Source organism: Sciurus carolinensis, chromosome 8, assembly GCF_902686445.1.
Source record: "Sciurus carolinensis chromosome 8, mSciCar1.2, whole genome shotgun sequence".
In the NCBI taxonomy this organism is placed as follows: domain Eukaryota; kingdom Metazoa; phylum Chordata; class Mammalia; order Rodentia; family Sciuridae; genus Sciurus; species Sciurus carolinensis.
This window is the reverse complement of record NC_062220.1, coordinates 21,578,625-21,601,696: the sequence shown is the minus strand read 5'-3', so window position 1 is coordinate 21,601,696 and position 23,072 is coordinate 21,578,625. Positions and strand designations below refer to the sequence as shown.

The 23,072-nt window shown below is 37.0% G+C and overlaps 1 protein-coding gene across 2 annotated transcripts in view; it reads right to left on the bottom strand.

Annotated features, from left to right (window-relative positions):
- Positions 1-23,072, bottom strand: part of Chchd3 (coiled-coil-helix-coiled-coil-helix domain containing 3) — a 269,393-nt gene that overhangs the window by 161,081 nt on the left and 85,240 nt on the right. For both annotated transcript variants that reach the window (XM_047562734.1, XM_047562736.1), the window contains exon 4: positions 9,455-9,572. In XM_047562734.1, coding sequence (XP_047418690.1) covers positions 9,455-9,572 — 118 coding nt within the window. The remainder of the gene's footprint in view (positions 1-9,454; positions 9,573-23,072) is intronic.

Below are 23,072 nucleotides of genomic sequence, written 5' to 3'. Positions count from 1 at the left end.
TGCCTGTGCCTAACAGTTCTAATATAATGAATCAAATTCACTACAGGTTAAAATAATAATAATCAATTTGCTAAGTCATACCCCAAATCAGATCACCTAAGCCCTGGTGAGTTGTAGCTCTGGCTCTATCTGTGCAACTTTAGGTTCATGATCTCTTTAAACATCTGTTTGATCATCTCTAACAGGAATGATAGATGCCCTACCCATATCAAACACCAGATGAGACACTAGATGCAAAATCTTCACACTAGCTAGGAATACTCTGTAACTTCTTTCAGGTTTGGAGCTATGGTTCCAGGTGATCAGCAAGTTATCCTACGGGGAGTCAAATATGTGACCTCTGGATCAGTAAGACAGGATTCAAAATAAGTGTATACACTGTGCTAAGGAAACTGTAAGAGGGTAATGTTTAATTTCTAAGCTGAAAATGTATATTGAGTTGATTTTATAATCTCCAGTTAAACTGGCCCATGACACTGATTAGTGACCTTTTCTATCAAGGGAATATTAAACAAATCTAGAATTAAATTTACATCCTGTTTGGGACAAGCAAAGATATTTAGACACAGCTGAATATGCAACTGTGACCCATCTGTCATAAAAGAAGGAAGAACAGTTAGCTAGAAAACTCTGAATGTTTCATCAACAAATTTCTATGACAATGAAGACATCTGATAAGTTTACCATAAGTAATCATAAATTATTGGTGCTGATCATTCCATTATATTTTTTGAAAATAGCTGGGTACTGTCTGAATAAATCATATTTTGCCTGGGGCTATGTAGCTTACCTCGAATTATTTCAGAATCATCTAAAATGACTCATTTTTCTATTAAAATGATAAATGGACTAAATGAGGTATGTAATAAATACTGCAGGTTTGTAAACAGATTCCTGCTCTCTAGCGAATGGAGGCCTTACTTCATTTGGTAATTCTGCCCCTTGGTATTTTCAGGAGAAGTCATCCTTAAACTATAGTTAGCAAAGAAAAGAGTAAAGTGAGTCACATTGGAACAAAATGGCGAATGCCTTTATGGTTAGAGGGGAATAACCCCAGGGTTGATTCTCTCCCTTAACTACATAGTAAACATTCCCCCACAAATGAGCTGGGCATTGGTCAGTTCATCTAGAACACAGAAAGGACATAACTCAGTTCCATTCAGGAATCATACCTAAGCAAGAATGTAGAAAAGAAAGAAACACAGAACTGGAATATTCATTTATGTCCAGTACACAACTGAAATAGCTCTCATTACACATGGTACATCACATAGTAAACAATACTGCTATTCAATTTTCTACTGAATTCACTAAACCATGGGTCCACGAAGAATAGCTTGAAAGCAATTCACAAAAACTATATCAGAACTGACAGTCATGAGACTTGCCATAAAAGGTAAACTGGAAAGATTACTATTGAACAAAAAGGAACTCATCTGCCTTAAGTCTCAGTCAAAACACAATGTGCAAAACACTTACTTGGGATTTGCAAGAATTGACAGACTTGATTATGCTTATGTTAAATTTTTAATATGTTACAAGTTAAAGAAAACACCGAGGGCCACATTTCTTAGCCTCTTCAAAGGAAATAAGATTATGACATTGATTCAATAAAATCCCAAGGCCCTAATGACAGTTCATTTCCGAGCAGCCCATGAAGCAAATATATTAACAATAAATGCCAAGTCATTATAAAGAGATGGAATTATAACCAGTCCTTTGCACATTAGTTACCTATGGATTTTCACTCAGTGCTCTCCATATCTCACCTGGACACCCATAATGACCCAAGTGATAGGATGTCAATAAGCTATTTATGGCAGCACCACAACAGAGGACACCACTCAAGAAAAGTTACCCTGAGCCAGTCAGTTTGCAAGCAACTTGATGAATTTTCCAAAGTACATTTAAAATGAAAATATGACAAACACATCTTAAGTAGAATTGCTCCCCACAGCTGCCTTCAAATATGGCTCCTTGTTTCCAAGAACTTCAATGGCATTATACTCAACTGTGCCATCTTCCTCTCTAATCACTTTCTCAACAAGGTCACACAATCTAAGACAGTCCCTTGGAGAAAGCCAACATAAGCAAACTGTAGTCACCTCTAGACTGTGTTCACTGGGTAGGCTCACTAATTTTAATGAAGCAGTTTAATCTACCCTACCAAAAGAGAACTTGATCTTTCTCTTCCTCCAGGTCCCTCAATGTCTGGTCAGCATGGTATCATGTTTCTCTAAGGTAATATAGTAATTTTAAAAGCCTACATATTTCTGCCTGCCTGGAAAAGGAGGGGGCTCAATAAAGCACATTTAAGAAATATATTCAGCTGGGTAAGTTTTCAGCATATAGGCAATATTTAAATCTATAACTGCAAACCTACTCATTCTTAGGGCTCCTTACATAAAAACTAGGCTGGCAAACTGGAATGAACCAAGTTTCCCCTCTCCCACTGCAAGAGCAAACATACCTGAAGTTGCCTGCACTACACAGAACAGCTGATTAACAATTTCTTCATAGGGTTGTGTGCTTTCCAGCCAATAATAACGCTGCCACAATACACAGGAAGCAGGACCACATGCGACAACAAAGAACATAAAAGAGGAAAATAGACTCCAAATGCTTTGTCTTAGAAACTGTAATGCCCTGCTAAATCCAAATGCACATGAGGCAAAACAACAGTGTGCCTCTGTCTCACCTGTCTTGAGGTATGCTGCCCTTTGAAGTTCTGGTAAACTATTAACTGAGCCAGAGCTAGAAAGAATGGGACTTGCAGATGGATTCCAGACCCTGCTCGCACCAATAACCTTGAGGAAAATATCTTAAACCAGGCTCAAATCCCTCAAACATAAAGTGGAAATTGTACATTTAAATAGTCTTCAAAAGCAAAAGCTCAAAATCATTAACTTCATTTTTGGCAATCAAAGCAAACAAATACTCTACACGTATCCAAATAACTGGGGCAAGAAAACCAGCACACAGTTTATATAGCCAGAGGGAGAACTTTAATAGAGGTTATAGTCCAAGTACTAAATTGCACCAAAAAACCAGGGAAATTTTTTAAAAATTATCTTTATGTGTCCAATGAAAGAGCCCGAGATAAGCACTGTCACCATGCAACTTCATTCACCTGGTTAATTGCAATGATGCTAAATACCCCAAGTGATCACTCTCACCCCTCTGTACACATGAATCTTGTTTGCTCATTTCAAAATTACAAACCCTAGTTGTATCCTTCGCCCTTGGGCAGAACCTCACTTATATCTGGACAGCAGAGGTATTCTTATCTACTTCCTTTAATTTAGTCATTTTTCTCCATACCCTAAATTCAAAACCTTTTTCTCTTTTAACATAAAATTTCAACTGTCACAGTTTGAAGCACAAAGAAAACACAGAACTGAAAAGCACACAGCACAAAATTAATCAATTCTTCTTCTTGATTGCTTCACTGGTGCATTTCAGACAAAAAGGAAACTGGGGATGAAAAGTGACATTTTGGTGAAACAGTCACTTAAATTTGCAAAAACTAAATTTATGCATTTACCCACCCAATTTTTTTAGTGTTATGTTTTTCTAAACAGTATAAGGTTTTTCAAGTTCAAAAATTATAACATAGGTAGAAGAAGAAAAATCCAAGGTAAGAATGACCTTCCTCATAAGGATTACTGGAGACTCTGCAAAAAGCAACTAGTTTGCATCCCCAGCAACCTCCAGTGCCTAGTACACAGTAGGTGTTTAATAAATTTGTGATGGAAACAAACAAAGAGACCAAAGATCCTACTGATTGAACATTCTTATCAAGAGCTAAAAGTAATGATGCAGTATCTGAGGCCAGGACCTTCCCCGATTCTATACTTTACAATGTACACTTAACCCAGGACATTTTTTAAAAGCTGATGGTTAAAATTTCTATTTAAAATAATATAGAGTTACTGATACTAGAAACCTTGTAGCTAGCCTTGATGCGTCTCTCAATCCTTAAAACATAAAACTCTAGTAATACTATTTCCCAAATATTTCTTACACCTCTCCTCTGCATCCCTGTGGGAACTGCCCTAATTTAGGTACCACCTGTTCTCACCTGGATTAATGCCAGGTCCCCCCACTGGTCTCTAGGCTTCCAGTCACAGCTCCTCTGTTCTTTCCTTCACACAGCTCTATGGACCATCAAAATGTTTTTTAACCATTCATTGCCCTACTTCAAATTTTCCTACATATTTAGTCCAATGTTCTTTGCAGGCACATCTGTCCTCTGCAATCTTGGTTCTGACAACTACTTGTGCCTCATCCCTCCACTCTCCTTGCCTCATACTTGCCACTCAACGACTTTCTGTAGTGTTCCAGTGTCCCCACGTAACCATGCTTCTGCCTACAATTGTCCAAGGCTATACTATCCCCACTCATGCACCTTGGGGACAATGCCTACCCATATTTTAAGATTCAGCTCAGGTACTACTTCACAGAAAATCCTTTCCATTCTTCTCCATTTCCTCTCCTCCTATTTCCAGGACTTGAGTAGATTCACTTCTTCATTTATTCCATCAACAAATATGTATTGGTATATTTATTCAATCAACAAATATTAGACATTTAAAAAGTGTTGGAGGAACAAATGCAGATATAATGAGCTAGAAGACAAAGTTTCTGCTTTCAAAAAAAATGAGGATTTTCATAAGACTATGAGTAGCATGGCTTTATAACAGATATAGCCTTTGCAAGCATTATTCTTAATGTAGTAGACCCCACGTTATACAGCAAATTTCTTAAGAACATTTTGTCTTTTCATTTCTATATCTTTAGTACCTAGCCCAGTAATTTTCAAATAGTAATAAACATTCAATAAAACACCTGTCCTAAAAGTGAAGAAAACCATTTCACGTTCAGGTTTACAAGCTCCAGAATATTTAAATAAATATTGCTTTATGTAAGTAAACTGAAGGTTACGTTTAAGTTTGGGTTTAAAAAAAAAAAAAAAGAAAATACTGCATAGTTTGGTGATGGATAATAAGACATAACTAACATTAAACCAACATAATTTAATAACAGAAAAAAAGAATCAAAATTTTAATCATCATTTTAGAAAAGAAATCAAATGTAATTACAAGTAAAAAAAAAAGCTATTATTCTTAAATTTTTAAAAATTACAATAACACAGCAAATAACAGATAACACGTACAAGATCTTAAAAATACACAAAACGTCAAGTAATATTAACTTCAGAGGTTTCTTGGTCCTGTCCTTTCAGTCTTCATTCTTTACAGAGGTGCTTTCCTGTTTTTAAGCAGCACATCTTTAACATGAATTTCACTTACGCAGGCAAGTAAAATAACTAGAGGATGGTGGATTAAATGGGTTGATTAAAATATGTGCACCAGTCAGTGCAGGATAGAGGAGCTGGTATACTCTTCCTGGGATCTAGCATGGAAGTAACAGCTTGCCCACCCAAAGCAATTCTTCCAACAGGGAGAGTTCTGATCTGATCCAAACTTCAATGATAGAGCCATCCTGACTCTGTAATAAAGTTAGCTGCTTTACAGCTGTGGGAGGAGAAGCCTGGACTCACAATTATGGGGACAGTGATCTAAATGCCAATTGTTAGTGAGTAGGAAGAATGGGGGAAAGGGGGTTGTTGTATTTCACAGAACAAGCTGAGCACACAATGTCAAAATCCAAAATGCTCCAAAATCTAGAACTTTTTGAGTGCTGGCACAATGTCACAAGTGGCAAATTCCATACCTGATCTCATGTGATGGACCACAGTCAAAACACTGACACACTAAAAACAATGGATAAAATTATCTTCACATTATATGCATATGTTGTATAAGAAACATGAATTTCATCTTGAGATTGGGTTCCGATCCTCAAGATATCACATTAGGATAAATATTTCAAATCCTCAAAAAAATCAAAAATCCAAAACACTTTTGGTCCCAAGCATTTCAGGTAAGGGATGCTCAACCTGTGGCCTTCAACCCCCATCCCGGTTCTCCTGCTCTCTAATTACTTCAAATATGGGAAACCCAACTCTCTCTTCTAGCAGGCTGCAAGGTCTGGGTTCTAAATAAAAAGGAACGAACCAATGTTTGGCCATCATTCTAAAAGCCCCACATGTTAGGGTTAAGAATGGCAGCAATGGGGACCAGCACTCACAGCAGGATAATGCTAACATCCTTGGGGTGACTTTCACATGAATTGTGGGTTTGGAAGATGCCCACCCCTCCACTGGGAATCAAGGGGTATGGGACAAGAGCAGGCTCACAGTTCACACCACACCACAACTCTGTTTCAGAGAGTGCAAGGATGCAGAATCTGAAAACTTAAAGCCTACATGGAATATATATGTGAGGGAGTTGGAGGGGGGAGACAGAAAGAACTTTGTGCCTCTAACCATTAATGATAGATGACATTATTATTTTCTTAGTAATTTTTATATTTTAAAAATTTTCTATAATATCCTTGTATAGGCTTAATAATTAGGGGGAAAACTCATTGAAATACATTCAATCGTTAAAAAGTGATCACACAGAAACCACGTTTATAGATGCAAAAACTTTTGCCATACGGTATAAATGTCTTCAAATGTGAAAGCTTTCTAATTTAAGAGTATAAAAATACACACACTATAATCTGTCTTTGGGTTATACATTTACACATACAAATAAAATATACAAATTTGGTGGCAAGTAAAAAAACTATTTAAATAATAAACAGGAATATTAGTATAATTATCTTTGCATCATGACACTAAGTTGATTTTAATATGTTTTGGATTCATTTTCTCATCTTTTTTCAATAAATAGGTATATTTTCTATATTATCAAATATTGATAATTGGAGAAATATGGTAAATAACTTGGGAATTATCTAGTACCTTAATTGCCATAAGCATCTATGGGCCATAACATACCATTCAAATGTCTAAGAACATTGAAGTTAGGAAAAGACCTCTGAATCAGCTAGCATTCAACTATATAAATTCTACTTTTATTCCCTTAGTGCTTTGAGGACTCTATTTGGCCAATATTGTGATAGATGGTGAAATTTAGAAGTAGGGAGTACTGTAATTTGCCATCTGTACTATAAAATCCAAGAATCAGTAAGAAAGAGATCTACAAAATAGAATGTACTGTATCAGTTTCTTATGCTTGACCAGCTAAACAACAACAAAAGTAAATAAATAAATAAAAATGAACAATAGACAAGATTTATTAGGCAAAAAGAGAAAATGGGCTGAATATACACTATTCCACCCAAACTACATAATATTTGAGTTACTTCTAAATAAATCTTTTATACTTTCATACTTCTTGTGAACACTCCCCTCTTTATATACCTAGCCATGTGTGCCCTCGTGTGTACTTAATGAGTTTTTTGAGTTTTATAATCTTAAACTAAGTGAATGAAACATTATATTCGAACTCAAGAATAAGATGCAAAAGGCCAAAAAGTAGGAGATGAGAAAATGCCAATCAAAGATTCTTCTGCCCACTGGAAAAAGAATTTTCCTCCCCCAACTTCTTCAAACATGAGCACTTTTAACCCTCCTTTCTACTCCATCCTTAGCCTTCAACTTGGGAGACTGCAACCAGCATGGAAATGACCCTTCAACCCACATGCCTAACATTTTTCATACTTCCTCAAAAAACTCTTCAGCTTAGACATAGAGCAGGTGTAATCATCAATTAGATTACTCAACCCTTGGTGTCTTTAATTCCGAAATTATTCCCCTTCCACAGTGACTCACTTACACTCTCTGTCCCACTCAATGTGTGGCTGCCAGTCAGCCCACTGACATTTCTTTATGGGTGTGTCACCTCTGTTCTAGCTTAACATCTGCATATGCAGCCTGGACCTGCATCAGTCACTGAAGAAATGAGTTTATTATAATACTAACTTTTCTTTTCTTTTCTCTACTTGCATCTGGTCAGAGGTTAGCTTTTCAAATAAGTGACTGAGGTAAAGAATAGGAGAGAGGGGCTGGGGCTGTATCTCAGTGGTAGAGCATTTGCCAAGCACATGTGAGGCACTGGGTTTGATTCGCAGTATTGCATATACATAAATAAATAAATAAATAAATAAATAAATAAATAAATAAAGGTTCATTGATAACTAAAAAATATGTGTTTAAAACAAAAAGAATAGCACAGAATAGTTCACAACAATTTATTACACATTTCACAAAGAACTCAAAAAGAAGTGTTTGAAGCTTCCCAACCCAAAGAAATGATAAATGTTTAAGGAGAGGGAAATGCTAACTACACTGATTTGACCTTTGTATGTTGTATACATATACTGAGTTATCACCCTGGAATCTCTAAATATGTGCAATTATTATATGTCATTTTAAAATAAATGAGAAGAAAAAATATCAAACTTCCTAAAATTAATATTTTTCAGTATTAATAAGTACTGCAAAACAGAGCAACAGACAGGCTAGGAAAGAACTGAAACTGACCCTTCTCTTTAAAAATTCAGCAATTCCCAACAGCCTGCTGAACTAGGAGCTCTGGCATTCAAAAGTCCTCAACAATATGGTGTCTCCCTGTCCACTGAGGACTGTTCCTGGAGAACCAAGGTTCTGAGGAGTCACATCTGGGATTCTAAGAAGGCTGATACAGTGGCTGAGAGGCAAGAGCACAGGTTTCAACCAGAGCAGTTCCACTTTTACCTACTGATGGACAATCATTTAAGAATTTATGTTGAATATCAAAGGTAGAATATTATTCAGCCACTAAAAACCACATTTCCAAAAAATGACCTGTCATACAAGAAAATATTCAAGATGAAAACCACCATATATAGCATTATCCAAATTCTTAAATATGTAATAGACCTAGAAAAAAATATCCTAGAGGGAAACATACCCCAATGTAAACCATAGCTACGTCAGAAAGACGGCCATAGGGGTGCCTTTTAAACTTTCTTCCTTCTATTAACAATCTTTTTTTGAAAAGACATTTATGTATCTTTTTAAAAATAAAAAATATATTTTAAAAATTACTGGTTCCCTTCAAATTAAAAGATGGTTCCATAAAGCCCTTGGTTGGCATTTTCCCTTCCTAAAGCCCAGAGAGTAACTGACTTACCTTAACTCACTTCGAGGGAATCTTCCCAGATGAACATCTGGTAGTTGCCAGCAGAAAGACAAAGAAGGCTGGGAAGCTGGCCCCAGAGGTTTCAAAGATAATAAAACTCAAAAAGAGAAAAATGCCAACAGCCCAGCACAATACATTTGCCTGTCTGTGAGCTGGTCTTTCTTTCAATACTTCTGAAGTTACCTCAAGTCCTTGGTGGTTAATCTTTGTTATTTGTAAAAAGGTAAACCCAAGAAAATAGAAGCAAAGAGAACATGAATATTCTCAACAATAAAAGTGGCACAGAGTACTTAGCTCTTTCCAAACTCCAGGATTTCCTTGGAGGCAAGAAATACTTATCAAGCTTCAGGACTCACCAGGTGCTTGGCCTTGGCACGCTCCTCCTCGCTGGAAATCCTCTCTCGAAGGATGGCTCTGGTCAATTGCTCGTTAGCAGCAGCCCTCTCTCGCTCCAGGTCCCTGCTTTGCTTTAGTCTGGAAAGACAAGAAAGGTCCACTTAGAAAAACATTTTATCAGTTGACATTATTTTTTGTTAAATGAAATAATTTTAAAAAGTACAGATACATACCATTGTTAAGTGTCAACAGCTGAAATCATCTTGGCCCACAATTTATAAAAGTTGGTACCAAAGTAAATTCTCATGCAGCCTCTACCCACACATTTGAGAAAACAATTCAAATCAATGAGACAGCTTATTGATTTGACTTGTCAAACAGATCTAAGTTTTACAAAGTTCTTCTGTAAAACTGAAATCTCCCCAACTAAAAATTTCACCACTGGTACTCCCATCTATCTTCTAGAAATTTAAGTAATAAAACTAACAAGTCATGGGGATCTGCTATGCTATATATGGTGTTTAGCATCTTCAATATTTTCTTGTATCCCGTTAACAAATATTTGAAGGTTGATGATTATTCTCCCCCTAAAATGGACTCAATCCAACTATTTATTGAAAACGTATCAGGCATTGTGTTAAGCACTGGGACATAATGGTGCTCAAGGTGGACAGATCCCTGTGCTTATGGATGCTACATTACAGCAGGAATGAGCTAGTAACACAATGAAGATATATTATGGCCCAACATATCACTCCCACTTTCCAATGATCCTCATATGCAAATATGGCAACCCCTTTCAATAGCAGGCAACTCACTTCTGGAATGACTCCAATGCTTCTCTAGGCTCCAAACTACACCTAGCATTCCAGACACTGCCTAGCAAAAAAGACAACAGAACCTCAGCTCTCTGAATCCAAACACAATGCTAGTTCTATTAACAAGGCATAAGATTGCATTAAGTTTATCAGTAACCTCATCACACAATTAGACCATATGAAGTTACAATCCACTAAAACCCCTCATTGTACATGATAAAGATAAATTACTTTGGCACCGATTTTTGCCATATTGCCAGGCAGAGAAAGGCATTCAGTAATCACTGAATGAGAGAACATTTTAGTCTAATCTCATGGACAAAGATTTTCTGATTGCCTTTTCTTCTTTGATAGAATAACTCTTCTATACCATCATATCCCCAAAGGTATAAGCTAAGCTTTAAAAGGAAAAGGTAAAATTGCTACACTGGTATAAAACTGAATGATATAATAAGTGTGAAATGATGAGCACCAAATTTTACTCAGTACTAGCCTATCAAATTTTAGCTTTAAAAAGATTCTTGAAAAAACTAAGAAGATAAAAAAACTTCTTGTTAGTATTTTTAATTGCCACATCATCCTGATACTTTGGAATTCTCAGAAATCAATAACACAAAATTGTTTAATAAAATATATTTCAGTCAGGCACCATGGCAAACGCCTGTAATCCCAGCAGCTTGGGAGGCTGAGGCAGAAGGATACCAAGTTCCAGCCAGTCTCAGCAACTTAGCAAGGTCCAAAGCAACTTATTGAGAAACGTGTCTCAAAATGAAAAATAAAAAGGACTGGGATCTGGCTCGGTGGTTAAGTGCCCTTGGGTTCGGTTCCTAGTCCCGAAAATAAAAATAAAAAATAAAAACAAATTAATAAGATATATTCCAAAACTCTACGCTTTTCATATAAAAAACAAACCTGTGTGGTTTTGTGTCTTGAAGAAAGAAGAATGACAGAAACAAATTAAGACCTATACTTTTAAAATCTCTAATGTTGAGTAACCTTTAGGAAACTTCCTTAACCAACAAACACAATGATGCACACAGGAACAAAATTTCTCTAAGTTATTTCATAAAGACCACACAACAAATTCAGCAACACCAGTTACATGAGTCCATCAAACTCCACTGGACATGCAAGAGAACAGCAAGAATTCAAGTCATGCCACTTTCCCAGAGCATTTGTTCTAAAAGTGTGGTCCACAAACTAGCAGCAACATCACCCAGGAACTTGCTAGATACGCCAGTTCTTGGACACCACCTCACACCTCCAGGCTACTTAGTTTGCCATACCTGCCCCAGAAGAATGAACTGTGAAGCTGGAGTCCTGAGTCCAAGTCCAGGCTGCACCCTGCTAGCTGCGCACTCTTAACTTCCCTGAGTCCTATTATTCTCACGAGGAAATGAACTCAGGTGACGCCTATTGAATTAGAAGCTCTGAAGGTCTTTTAAGAAGCCCTCCAGGTGTTCTGATGCATGGTCAAGTTTGAGAACCACAGTTCAATACACAAATCCTGGCAATACACCAAAGGAAAGTGACATCAAAATGGAGTGGTCCACATGAGGATATTGCACTGATAAGTGCTGAGGTCATTAAATCAGATTACAGAACTGTGCATTTAAAGCACTTTTGTGAGTATATTACTACAAGTAAAAAACATTACCTATTTTACATGTGAGTTGGAAACTGAAATAAAATAATAACATTACTATCTTTATGGATTACTTACTACATGCCAAGTGTTGTACTAGGCAATTTACATACACATACACACACACACACACACACACATCACAAAAAATGACATTATTAATTCATAAATATAAAAACGAATTGTATAAACTATATTTTATCACGTAATTGGGTGTATCAAATTTTGAAGTACTATTTAAGAAAAACTATTTTTTCTAAATGAGTTTATTTATATTTCAATTTTAATTACAAATGGAGTTATAAGTGGTTCAAATTAAATATAAGATCATAAATTTTTGGCAAGTAAACAAAAACATAAGCACAAAATCTCCAATGTTATAGTAAAAATCCAGGCTACTTAGTTTGCCATACCTGCCCCAGAAGAATGAACTGTGAAGCTGGAGTCCTGAGTCCAAGTCCAGGCTGCACCCTGCTAGCTGCACACTCTTAACTTCCCTGAGTCCTATTATTCTCACGAGGAAATGAACTCAGGTGACGCCCACCCATAGCGTTCTCCTAAACAAACACGCAGCCCGAAGCTGGCCCAATGACAAGCATCAGCAAGTGTCAGCCAACAGTAGCCATGACACTACCCAGGACAGGGTCAGGAATACAGAGAAAGCAGAGATTTTCTGAGAAGAAGAAAATCCCCAAATTCACTAAACACACTGTGACCACCAAACAGTTTCTCTTCCCAATTTTTTGCCTTACTTTTATTATCAAGGTTTTCTTAATAGAAAATAGAAAATAGAAAATTTACTTTGTAGACACTAGCAGCCCTTCCCTTTCCCATGTGTGTCTCTCTCCCTCTCTCTCCCCTTCTTTCTCTCTTCCCATTTGCCTGTGAACTCCATAAAGGGGGGAACTGGGTCTAGTTTTGTTAACTGCTATGTATCAGTACTTAAAACCATGCCTGCCACATAGTAGGCACTCAATAAAAACTTGCTGAAAATATGCAAGCATCAACGAATGATTGAATAGCATATTTCTAAACACAGACAAATATGAAAGACAAGCTACAGAAAACAGAAGACTGAGGGATGTATGAAACAACCAGAAAGACAAGCTGGACCCTTGTCCAACATACATGCAGTACATATGTGATATGTGATAAAAGCCAGACTACAGCAAATGACCAACAACAGAAGGGTGTGAACCTTCCAGATCTCTTGTAACATCCACATCTAACTGAGTTTGATTAGAATCTGAGATTGCTACAAAGTCACTAAAAAGAAAATTATTTTTCTTTCTTAATAAATTCTTAGAGTTACTTTCATTTATCTTTACAAATAGAACTGCTCAAATTCCCAAACAGTTTATTTTAAAGGAATTTGTGTTCTGCACAGTGATAGTGGAAAAAATAGAATTCTGTATGTTTGGGCGTTTGGCAGAAGCACCCAGAACAAATTCTCATTTCCTATTAGCTACTCAGCTATAGAATCTAATAAACCTCAGTTTTCTCACCTTTAAAATTTGATGGCTGAACTACATAATTTTAAGATCCCTTGAAGCTATACATTTTACAAACACCATACCTGAAACATATTATTTTCATTCCATAAAAATGCTTGAAAAAGATGGTAGCAAGGGATATATGAAACAGAGAGGTGTCATCTCCAAATTTTTATTCAAAGAACACTTACATTTCTACTAATTCTTAGACTTCCCACTACTTAACAAAAATGGTACACTAGGTAAGAGTAAATGGGATTCACAAATTCACTCTGTCGATGATCACTGGGTGACAGACACTGTTCTGGTTTTTGAGAATAAAGTGGTGAGGAAGAGACACAGTCCCTGCCTTCATGAAGCTTAATTAAGAGTTAGAAATGATCCATGCATTATTTTTAAATAAGGTTGCTATGACCCTACAAGGGTGGCAGTGCTTTGGACTTGATGTCTAAAGGGAATTAACTGAGCTACATAGGGAAGAAGAAAGTGTCTTAGGCAGAGGGAATGCCAATCAAGTCCAGAAACACCTAGAAAGAATTATAGAGTCTCATGATGACCTTCAAAGGGTCCCAGAAATTTTAAATGGCCTCTACAAAGAATGTGGTTTTCTTTCCGATTATTTTGGAGTACAGAGTTTCAGATAAATGGTGCATTAATTGAGGTTTGTCAAGTGCCTTTCGAAGTAAAAGCTACAGATTAGAAACTTTCAAATTGCACTGTTCCTCCGTCTCTCCAACCCTCCCCTCCAAAACATTAATTTACAGCAATTTGTTCCTCTAATAAGTTTCCTCTTCCAGTGAGTCATTTAAATCATTTAATGAAGTACACCACTTTACAAAGAAAAACTGCTTATATGTTCAAAAGCTCCCAGTTCTTTCTGGAGATTCTCTCTGATCCCCTTGGTTTCAGATCCCATCAAGATACTCTATTCACTGGCCATCTATGAAAGACAGATGTCTGTGTAGCCAACCAGTTTTTCTTGTTTTCAGCCGAATGAGATGACCCTGCTCTCTGGACCTCTGTGAACTCCACTGCCCAGTGGTGGATCTAAACATCAGGAGCCATGTTATTTCAAAACACTTCCCTGGGAAGAAGAGTGACACTCTCCCTGCCAACAGGAGGCAACACTTCACTTGCTCTGTTAGGTGAAAGAAGGCATGGAACCAAATAAGTCTTTCATTATTAACTTGAGTTTCCAAAGATTTAAGAATCATCTCCAAACAAAACTTAACACACCCACCATCTGAGCGAACACATTCTCCTTTTTATTTATTGGCATTTCCTACTTATTATTTTAGATCTCATGGTCTAATATTATTCTACATTAAGCCCCTGATTTAAGTTTCATTTAAATTTCCTGCTTTTAAATACATATCTCCCCTCATTTAAATTCTCTAGAGTTTTAAGCAAAGAAGCAGGAGTTTAGTGTAAACTTTTCTTATTTGCATTAAGTAATTGGATAGCTTGCCAAAGCTTAATGAAACAAATACCAGTTGGTGCTGCCCATATACCCCAAGCCCTAGCAACTCAGCTTTTCTCCCAATCAGGTGGGAGACTTAGGATTCACCAGCAAAATGAATTCCTAAAAATCAGCCCAATCTCCTATAATGAATATCATTACATATCCTTCTAAATGAGGGGGTGGGGAACCTTCTCATATATATTCAACTCACATATACATCTGATATACAATCCAGTTCTATATATTTCAGTCCTGGAGTAAAAACCAGCCAGTGTGATTTCATTCTGAAGAACTTAAAGGTTTTAAGAAAGTAGAAGGGGAATTTTAAAGATAACTTTATCTAGGCATTTTTTATGTACTAAACTTTGTCATACTTCAAGAGAGAAGCAACCCTACCTCTATTTTTAACAATAGAAGGCTGAGACAACACCGGAGGCAAGAAAAACCCTGGTCTGATTTCCAATGCCATAGTTCTTAAACCTCCTTAAGAGTAAGCCCCACTACAAGAATTAGTTTCCATTCTGTTATTCATTTTTATGACCATATAGGACAGTTTTTAAACCTCTAGTATTCATAGCTATTTTGAAATGCTTTAATTTGTTTTCACTTTATTAAGGCTTCCAATAGCCCTAAAAGTTTCACTGAATCTAAATGCTGCTCATTTGACCACTCACAAATACTCAGATTTATCTTCATGTAGGTTGACACATAAGTAATTCTATATGATTCTAACTTAGAAAATTACTTTATAATTTAATATATAGGGTCATTATATTACTGAGAAAAGGTTGATAAGAACCTCAGATAATGGGTAAGAATAAATGGGAAAATGCAATTGTTTAAGATAAAACTATTTGACTAAATGATTTATCTAAAATTGAACCGTGGTCATTAAATACAGATAACATCTACAAACTATTGCAGTGTACTTGATTCAGAAAGACCGTTTCAAACACTGGAAGAGAAAAATGAGTAACTATAACCTCAAAGGTCATTTTCAATGCTAATGATAAATTTTATTTTAATGCATCATACTTTGTAAGAACATGCTGAACTAGCATTTGAAATAGTGTTTACCATTCATTTTTAAACAGAAAAGCTGAGCTGGGTAATCTAACAAACTAATTATTAGACTATTAAAATAATGATAGAATAAGTATACAGTTCTCCATCTATAACTTTACAAAAATAAAAGTACACAGAATACCTAACATTTTTTAGCACTAATTGTCTCAAATCTTGGAAGAAAATGTACATGATATTTCAATATAAAATCCATAATCATGAATACGCATTAATATAACCATGCTTGTCCATGATATCTGTCTGACAGATAAAGAATTAATATTTTCTTACGTTTACTTCATACCACACACAGTTCTAAGCACTTAAGTGTAATTCATTTAATCCTCACAACAACCCTACTGAATAGATTATTATATTTCAGAAGGGAAGCTGAGGCATAGAGAAAATACGTAAAACTGAGTCCTACAAAAGGTATAATTAATTTACTGAGTGTCACAAAGCCAAGGATCAAACTTAGTACCACTATAATACAGACAGTGGGTAGTGTCTGGCTCTTGGTAGGCATTCAATGAAAATAAAGAATGAATAAAGTAGGAGCATACTGCAGTGGTTTATGAAACACAGGTACTCTTTATGTAATGATAATCCAGCAATATATTCTTTATAGAATGATAATTCAGCAATAAACAGCATTGTCTTAGAAGATAGAATGATCTACAATCTAGCAAACCATATACTAAGTTATAGTATTTAACCAGCATTAACACCTGGTTGTGAAAATGAGCTAGAGGACATTAATTCTGGTCATCTATTTTCTATGCAAATATTACCTAAAATGGCAGTCACAATTTAACAAGGGAGGCTTCCTTCAACTGTGGTTTGGACCTCGAATGTCTCCCAAAGGTCCATATGTTAAAGTCTTGGTCCCCAGGGAGGCACTGTTGGGCAGCAGTAGAATCTTAAAGAAGTAGAGTCTAGTGGGTCTTTAGGTCACTAGGGTGTGGAACCCTGGTCCCTTCCTCTTCTCTTTTGCTTTGTGGCTGGTAATTAACTGAGCAGTTTCACCCCACCACATGTTCCTGCCATGATGAACCGTCTCACCACAGGTCCAAAGTAACCGTGCTGACCAGTCATGGACTGGAGCCTCCAAAACTGTGAGACAAAATAAACACACCCTTTACAAGTTAATTATCTCAGGTATTTCTAACAGTAACGGAAAACTGACTAACAAATTCCTTTCCACATGAACAATCTAAAAACATAATTTTTCTTTAATTCACACTAAAATTTTGTCACAGTCTGTACATTTGCTTGAGTAGCTAGCTTCAAAATGATGCAGAAGGAAAAAGAACACAGCCCCAGACTAGAAGCCCATAACTATAATTGGGGATTATTCATAACCATAATCCTAAATGGTCTTCATCTCTCCCTTCTAGATGATGAACTCCTATTTACACACTGTATTATATTTTGTACCTTAAGTTCTTTTTTCAATTCTCATTTTGGAACAAAATACCACCCACCCTGGATTTCCTGGGACCTCCTTCTTCACAAATATTTTCTGTTACTGCGCTGAAAAGTACATTTATATTTGCAAAGTATTTTGATTTTGGTTCACAAGTTAATGTCGCCATATACACGGCACGGCCCCTGCACCCATTTTCCCTCAACAATTCACAAACTCCCTTGGAGGAATTTATAAAACCTAAAGCACTCACATCTTCCTCTACTAAGAATGACCTATAGCCACATCTTTGTCTGGCTTGAACAGAATATTTAGAGGCATCTTGAACCAAGATGATCAACTTTTTATATTAAAGTACACCAACTGTCATAATTGTCAAAATACAGCTTAATAATGGTAGAGAAGGTAAAGACACCAACCATTAAAATGTGCCATATAAATAGGGTTTGGATAAAACCTGTTTTATAGAAGGTAGAGAAGAAAAAGCTCATGTATGACCTATTACTACTAAAAATTTGTTTAGAAAATATGGACGCCCTCCCCTTGCATCCTGGCCTGGAGCATCCTTCCTTGAAAGAGTGGTACACCTGCTATGTACTAAGATGCTGGAGGAGCACAGCCATGAATTCAGCTGGAAGAAAAAGGAACTTGAGAACAAATGCAGGCATCTCAGGTAAAACCCTTCATTGGTCCCCACTGGGCAAACTATCAAGTCCTTGCTCTAGGCAGATGACAATGTGAAATGGTGGCAACCTGACAGACATGAGTGGGTTCTCACAAAGAGGACTCTAAGTTAGAGGAAATCTCAGTATATTGACATATACACACAGACATCAAGCCTTTTACGTTGTTTTGCACTGAAGAGTGCTTTTTCATACAGGATGCATTTGCCAGGACACATACTTGAAATTATGTCACTGGCAAGTCGTAGGAACCCTTAGAGACGACATTGCCATTCTAAAGTTTGTGGAGGGGCACAGTCCATACTTCTCTTTTATTTCAAAGGACCTTCCAGCTTGAACCAAAGTGCCAGCTGTCACCCTCCAGCAGCAGTTGGCCTCTTGACTATAGAGCTGGCCGAGGTGTCGTGGCTGGACCCGCTGCTCCCTGAAGATGCACATGAACACTCCAACTAACCTGCCCCCACCCTTCTCATGTGAGATACTCAACATCAAAGCCTGGCATGCGCCTCCATCAAACCCAGAGTAAACATTTTTAAGAAAAGGACGGTTCCACAAATTCCTTCTTTATTTCTTTAAGTCCAGTAGTTTTCAAATTTCTAATCATTTTTATTCATACACTGAGTTAATTTGATTGACACATAAAGGTTAATGACTGTTGTCTTTTCAAACTGGTTTGGTGATTATTACATAATTGTGCTTTGCTATTCTTTTCAGAGCTTTTCACCTTTGACTGTGCCTTTTCTCATATTTCTTTTTGTTAGGTACAGCTTTGCTAATCCATGGATCTTTAACCTTTATTAAGATTACAACAAATTACTTTTGTCTTAACTGCATTTAATATAAATACTGTATAGCTCGTACGTGCATGCTTAATGTGTGTGTATTAACAATCTAGGAACCTTGATCTTAACATGGGTAACTGTTCTGTCACAATTATTAACAGAATAACTGAAATAATTTATTTCTTCCTTTTGATATTATTAACTACGAATTTTACTTTGTTGTCTCTTTTTTCCCTTTGCCTTGTTTTCCTGACTCTCTCAAGTTACCATATACCTCAAATAAACCATAACTCAGAAAAAGATGTATGGATTTTTCTATTCTAGCAAATGTTTCCACTCTGAACACTCACACTTTTTCCCTATTTTCATTTGAAGAGTCTCTACTATTTTCTCAACTACTCCCCAGCAAACCTGATAAGATGAATCATTTGAATACTTGGACTTTCCCTACAACACAACTCTTGGCCAAGAGATCAGTGCTTTTAAATTCATACAGTTCTTAAACTTTCTCCTCAAGGATTTCTCTTCAATGTCAAGAAACCTTATTAGCACATTTATGAGATGTTCCCAGTCTACTATTCACACATGCAAGCCAAAGACTGATCCCCACGGTTGCTTCCCCTCCTTTTCATCTTCCTCTCTGTTGTGGTCTCTGTGGTAGTTAACATGGTCAGAGTCCTTCTCTAAATGCCCTCCTAGGATGGACTACTGTGCTAGATATGTAGCTATGACTCTCAGCTTCCCACCCCTCTTCTACTTTCTGCTTCACAATTGGGTCTGCCAATAGGGGATGACAATGGGAGACTGCAAGGCTGGAGAAAGAACAAGATCTCTCTGGTCTGCTCCTATCATACCATTCAGGCCTCACTGTTTCACACCAGTGGCCACCCATACCTCCTGCAACAGCAGGAATCCAGGATATGGTTTGTTCAAGCTTACACAATCAGTCTCCCTGCAAGTCACCTGGAGACACTAGTCTCAACCACTGGCACACCAGTACCAGGCAGGATGTACCCCATTTCAGAGGTCTGAGTTGTGGTGTCACAGAGACCACCTCCAAGCTTCACTGTTTGGACAGCTCCCACCTCTTCCCATCATGCCTCCAGCAGAGACATAGTGCCTATTTCCTGCCAGTGCTGCCTCTGAGATGCCCTGAAGCTGCACTGTCCCATAGGTTCCCATGAGCCCTGTGCAGTTACTGCACCCAAGAAACATAGCTAGTACAAATAGAGATAGTCTTAAGTAAAAAATACACAGTGGAATTTGAGAACTCCATATGGGGGGAAAAAGGATGTGACAGGTTTCATTAGTTAATTTTATATTGATTAATTTGAGGAATATAAATACAATTATTTTATCTATTTCTTTTTGCTTTAGACATAGCTACTAGAAAGTTAACTACATAGATGATTCACATTATACTTCTATTAAAGAGCACTGCCTTAAGAGTTAGGTTTTTTGTTTGTTTTATTTTTGCCTTTAGAGCTTTTAAATGCCTCATTAACAATTCTTACATGAAATTCTCCCCATAAAAATAACTCATATGTTTTGTCTCCCTAATGGACTCTGCCAACTAGCTGTTTACATTAATACATTCTCTAAATCCTGACATATCTGTGGTCCTGTTTTCACCTGAATAGGTGAGAGATAGCTCAGTGGATGATTCTGGGATTTCAGTCCTTTGGCTTGGAAATCTCCAGGTGTCATTCCATCTTCTGCCTTCCGGTTTGTGGAAGCAAAGCCTAAACCCAGAATGATTCCGTTTCCTTTACAAATTAGTTGTTCTCTCTGTTTGGAAGCTTATAAGATTTTCTTTTTTATCCTTTGAAATTTTTTCTCTTTATCCTTCAGAAATGTTAGCAGTCTATGACTAGGTGTGCATCTTTTCTCATCAATCCCACCTAGAAGAAAGCATCCTTTCAATTTACAGGTTCCAGTTTTTCTTCAGCTCAGTGAAATGTCTTATATCATTTAATTATCACCTCTCCTCTAACTCTTTCCTTTGTCTCCTTCTAGAATTTAGTCTGCTTCATCAAATATACCATGCATAGGGTTACTGACCCCACTCTTTAGTATGAAGTCAAGATGCATCTTAAAACTGATGGTGTCTTACAATCAAATGGCAATAGTTGTCAATGGTACAAATGCCAAAGCACCACTACAATGTTCCAAGAGGTCTTGCAAGAAACTGCCTTTCCTGGGTGCCCTTCTCATTTGGTTTTTACTGTTTGACTGCAGTGTCTAGTGGATGCCTCTTTATTTAAGCTGCCTACTCATCTGTGCCTCAGGTCCAGCTGCTGGGCTGCCTTAGCTGGGGACGTCTGCTCAAGTGTGGGAGATGAGGCAGTCTCTGCCTCAGTGGCCCAGTAACATACCACCAGTTGACAAGTTTGCAGCCCCCTCTCAAGGGAACCTGGAAAGAGTCTGTTACCCATACCCCACTCATCCAAATCAGTTGACAAGAGACATGGATATGAAAAAGTTTTCTTGAGGCCAATTCTCTGGATGCTTGTGTTATGCCAAAACCAAGCCAATGGCTCCCACCATGGCCAAACACACTTCCAAGAAAATGCAGATGGTAATGAAATTGACAGAGAGAAGAGAATGGAGATGTTCCACGCCTCCAAATTCCTAGAATCCTCTCCACTTTTAAATTTCCTATTATATCTTTATTTAACATTAGAAGGTTATTTAAAGAATTTTAGGGCAGAGTTAATAAGTGAAAGCTAGATGGGGCAATCTAGGGCACTGTATATTAATTCTAATGGAAATAATTTCTCTAAATCACCTTTCTACCATCAGCTGCATTTTCAAAAAAAAAAAAAAAACCTGAAGATTTAATGAATTTCCCCCATACTGGAAGCACTCTGAACTCTCTATATACAGATAATGAAAACTATTAATACCAAACACAATCAAATAAGAGTAGTAGTGACAGAACAACACGAACCATCGTGCAGTTCACTAATAACATTCAGACATGACTCGAGGCAGGTTTTAGATAATCAAGGAATAGATCGCCCATATTTCAGATCACTATTTTGGTTAAATATTACACAGTAAGAAGTCCAAGATTACACTCCTTGGCAAGCACCTGTTCTATTATGCTGGTGATAAATATAGTCAGTCACTGTACAGGTTAACCAAAATAAGAAAGAATGACATCCTCTTTTGAAAGCTGAATACCTAATGAAGTGGTATGAGAAAACAGGAAGACCATCCTTCTCCAAAGGAATATATGCTGCAAAACCAATTCGGTTCTCAAAACTATTTGAAACTCAGAAGAATAAATAGCTGCTTAAGAATTAAATTTTACATCACTGGGCACAACTACAATGTTTTACTATTACCTAGTTAAATAAAAACCTTCTAAAAGAATTTCCACTCATCTCACTTCTGAATAAAGATAGTCTATTTTTCACCTTTTTTTTTTAACCTCCTTTACAACTAACTGCCAAAGAAATATGAAGAGTTGATGGAGACTGTACCTCAGACCAACAGCACCTCTCTGATAAAAATCATCGCAGTACACGGGGTGGAAGTGCACCCGACAATGCAGCACCCACCACTCTACTCCACGAGGCGCTATTCCTTAGATAACGGTAATCAGTTTTCATGCCTCTTTGACAGTATTCATCAGCTCAAACTTCATTTCTTGGCAGATGCTTTATTTCTGGTATTCCTTATGAAATCATGCTAAAGAAAAACAATAAAAAACACACTGATCTGAAAACCACACTAAGCAGTATACTGGATTTTATTTTACTTTAATTTTCACCTTAAACATAAAATGAGATGACAGAATAGTGTGAAGAAAAGAAAAAAAATGTGAAATTTTCAGTGATTTTACCTATTGTCATTTTAGGATAACTCTTGTTCATTCCCTTATTTGACATTTTCTCAATCTGGTTGCTTTATTAAGGTGGGAATGACATATAAAAACCTGTCCATATTTAACGTACATCTCTCTGTGAATGCGGGAATAAGTAAACACCCACAAAACCATTACCATCAAGGCCATTAACATCCCCATCACTCATCACTCCCAGAGTTTCCCTCCACCCATTTCATTGCTGTTGCTGGTGGTGGTTGCTGGTTTTGCTTATATTGGCGGGGGGGGGGGGGGGTGTTAAGGAAACTTAAGATCTACCTCTCAACAAATTTACATATGCAGCACAGTATCTTTAGAAGGAAGCACTCTGCTGGACCCTCATGGTATTTCTTATCTCCAGTTCAAAAGTTAAATCACAGATACATTTCAAGA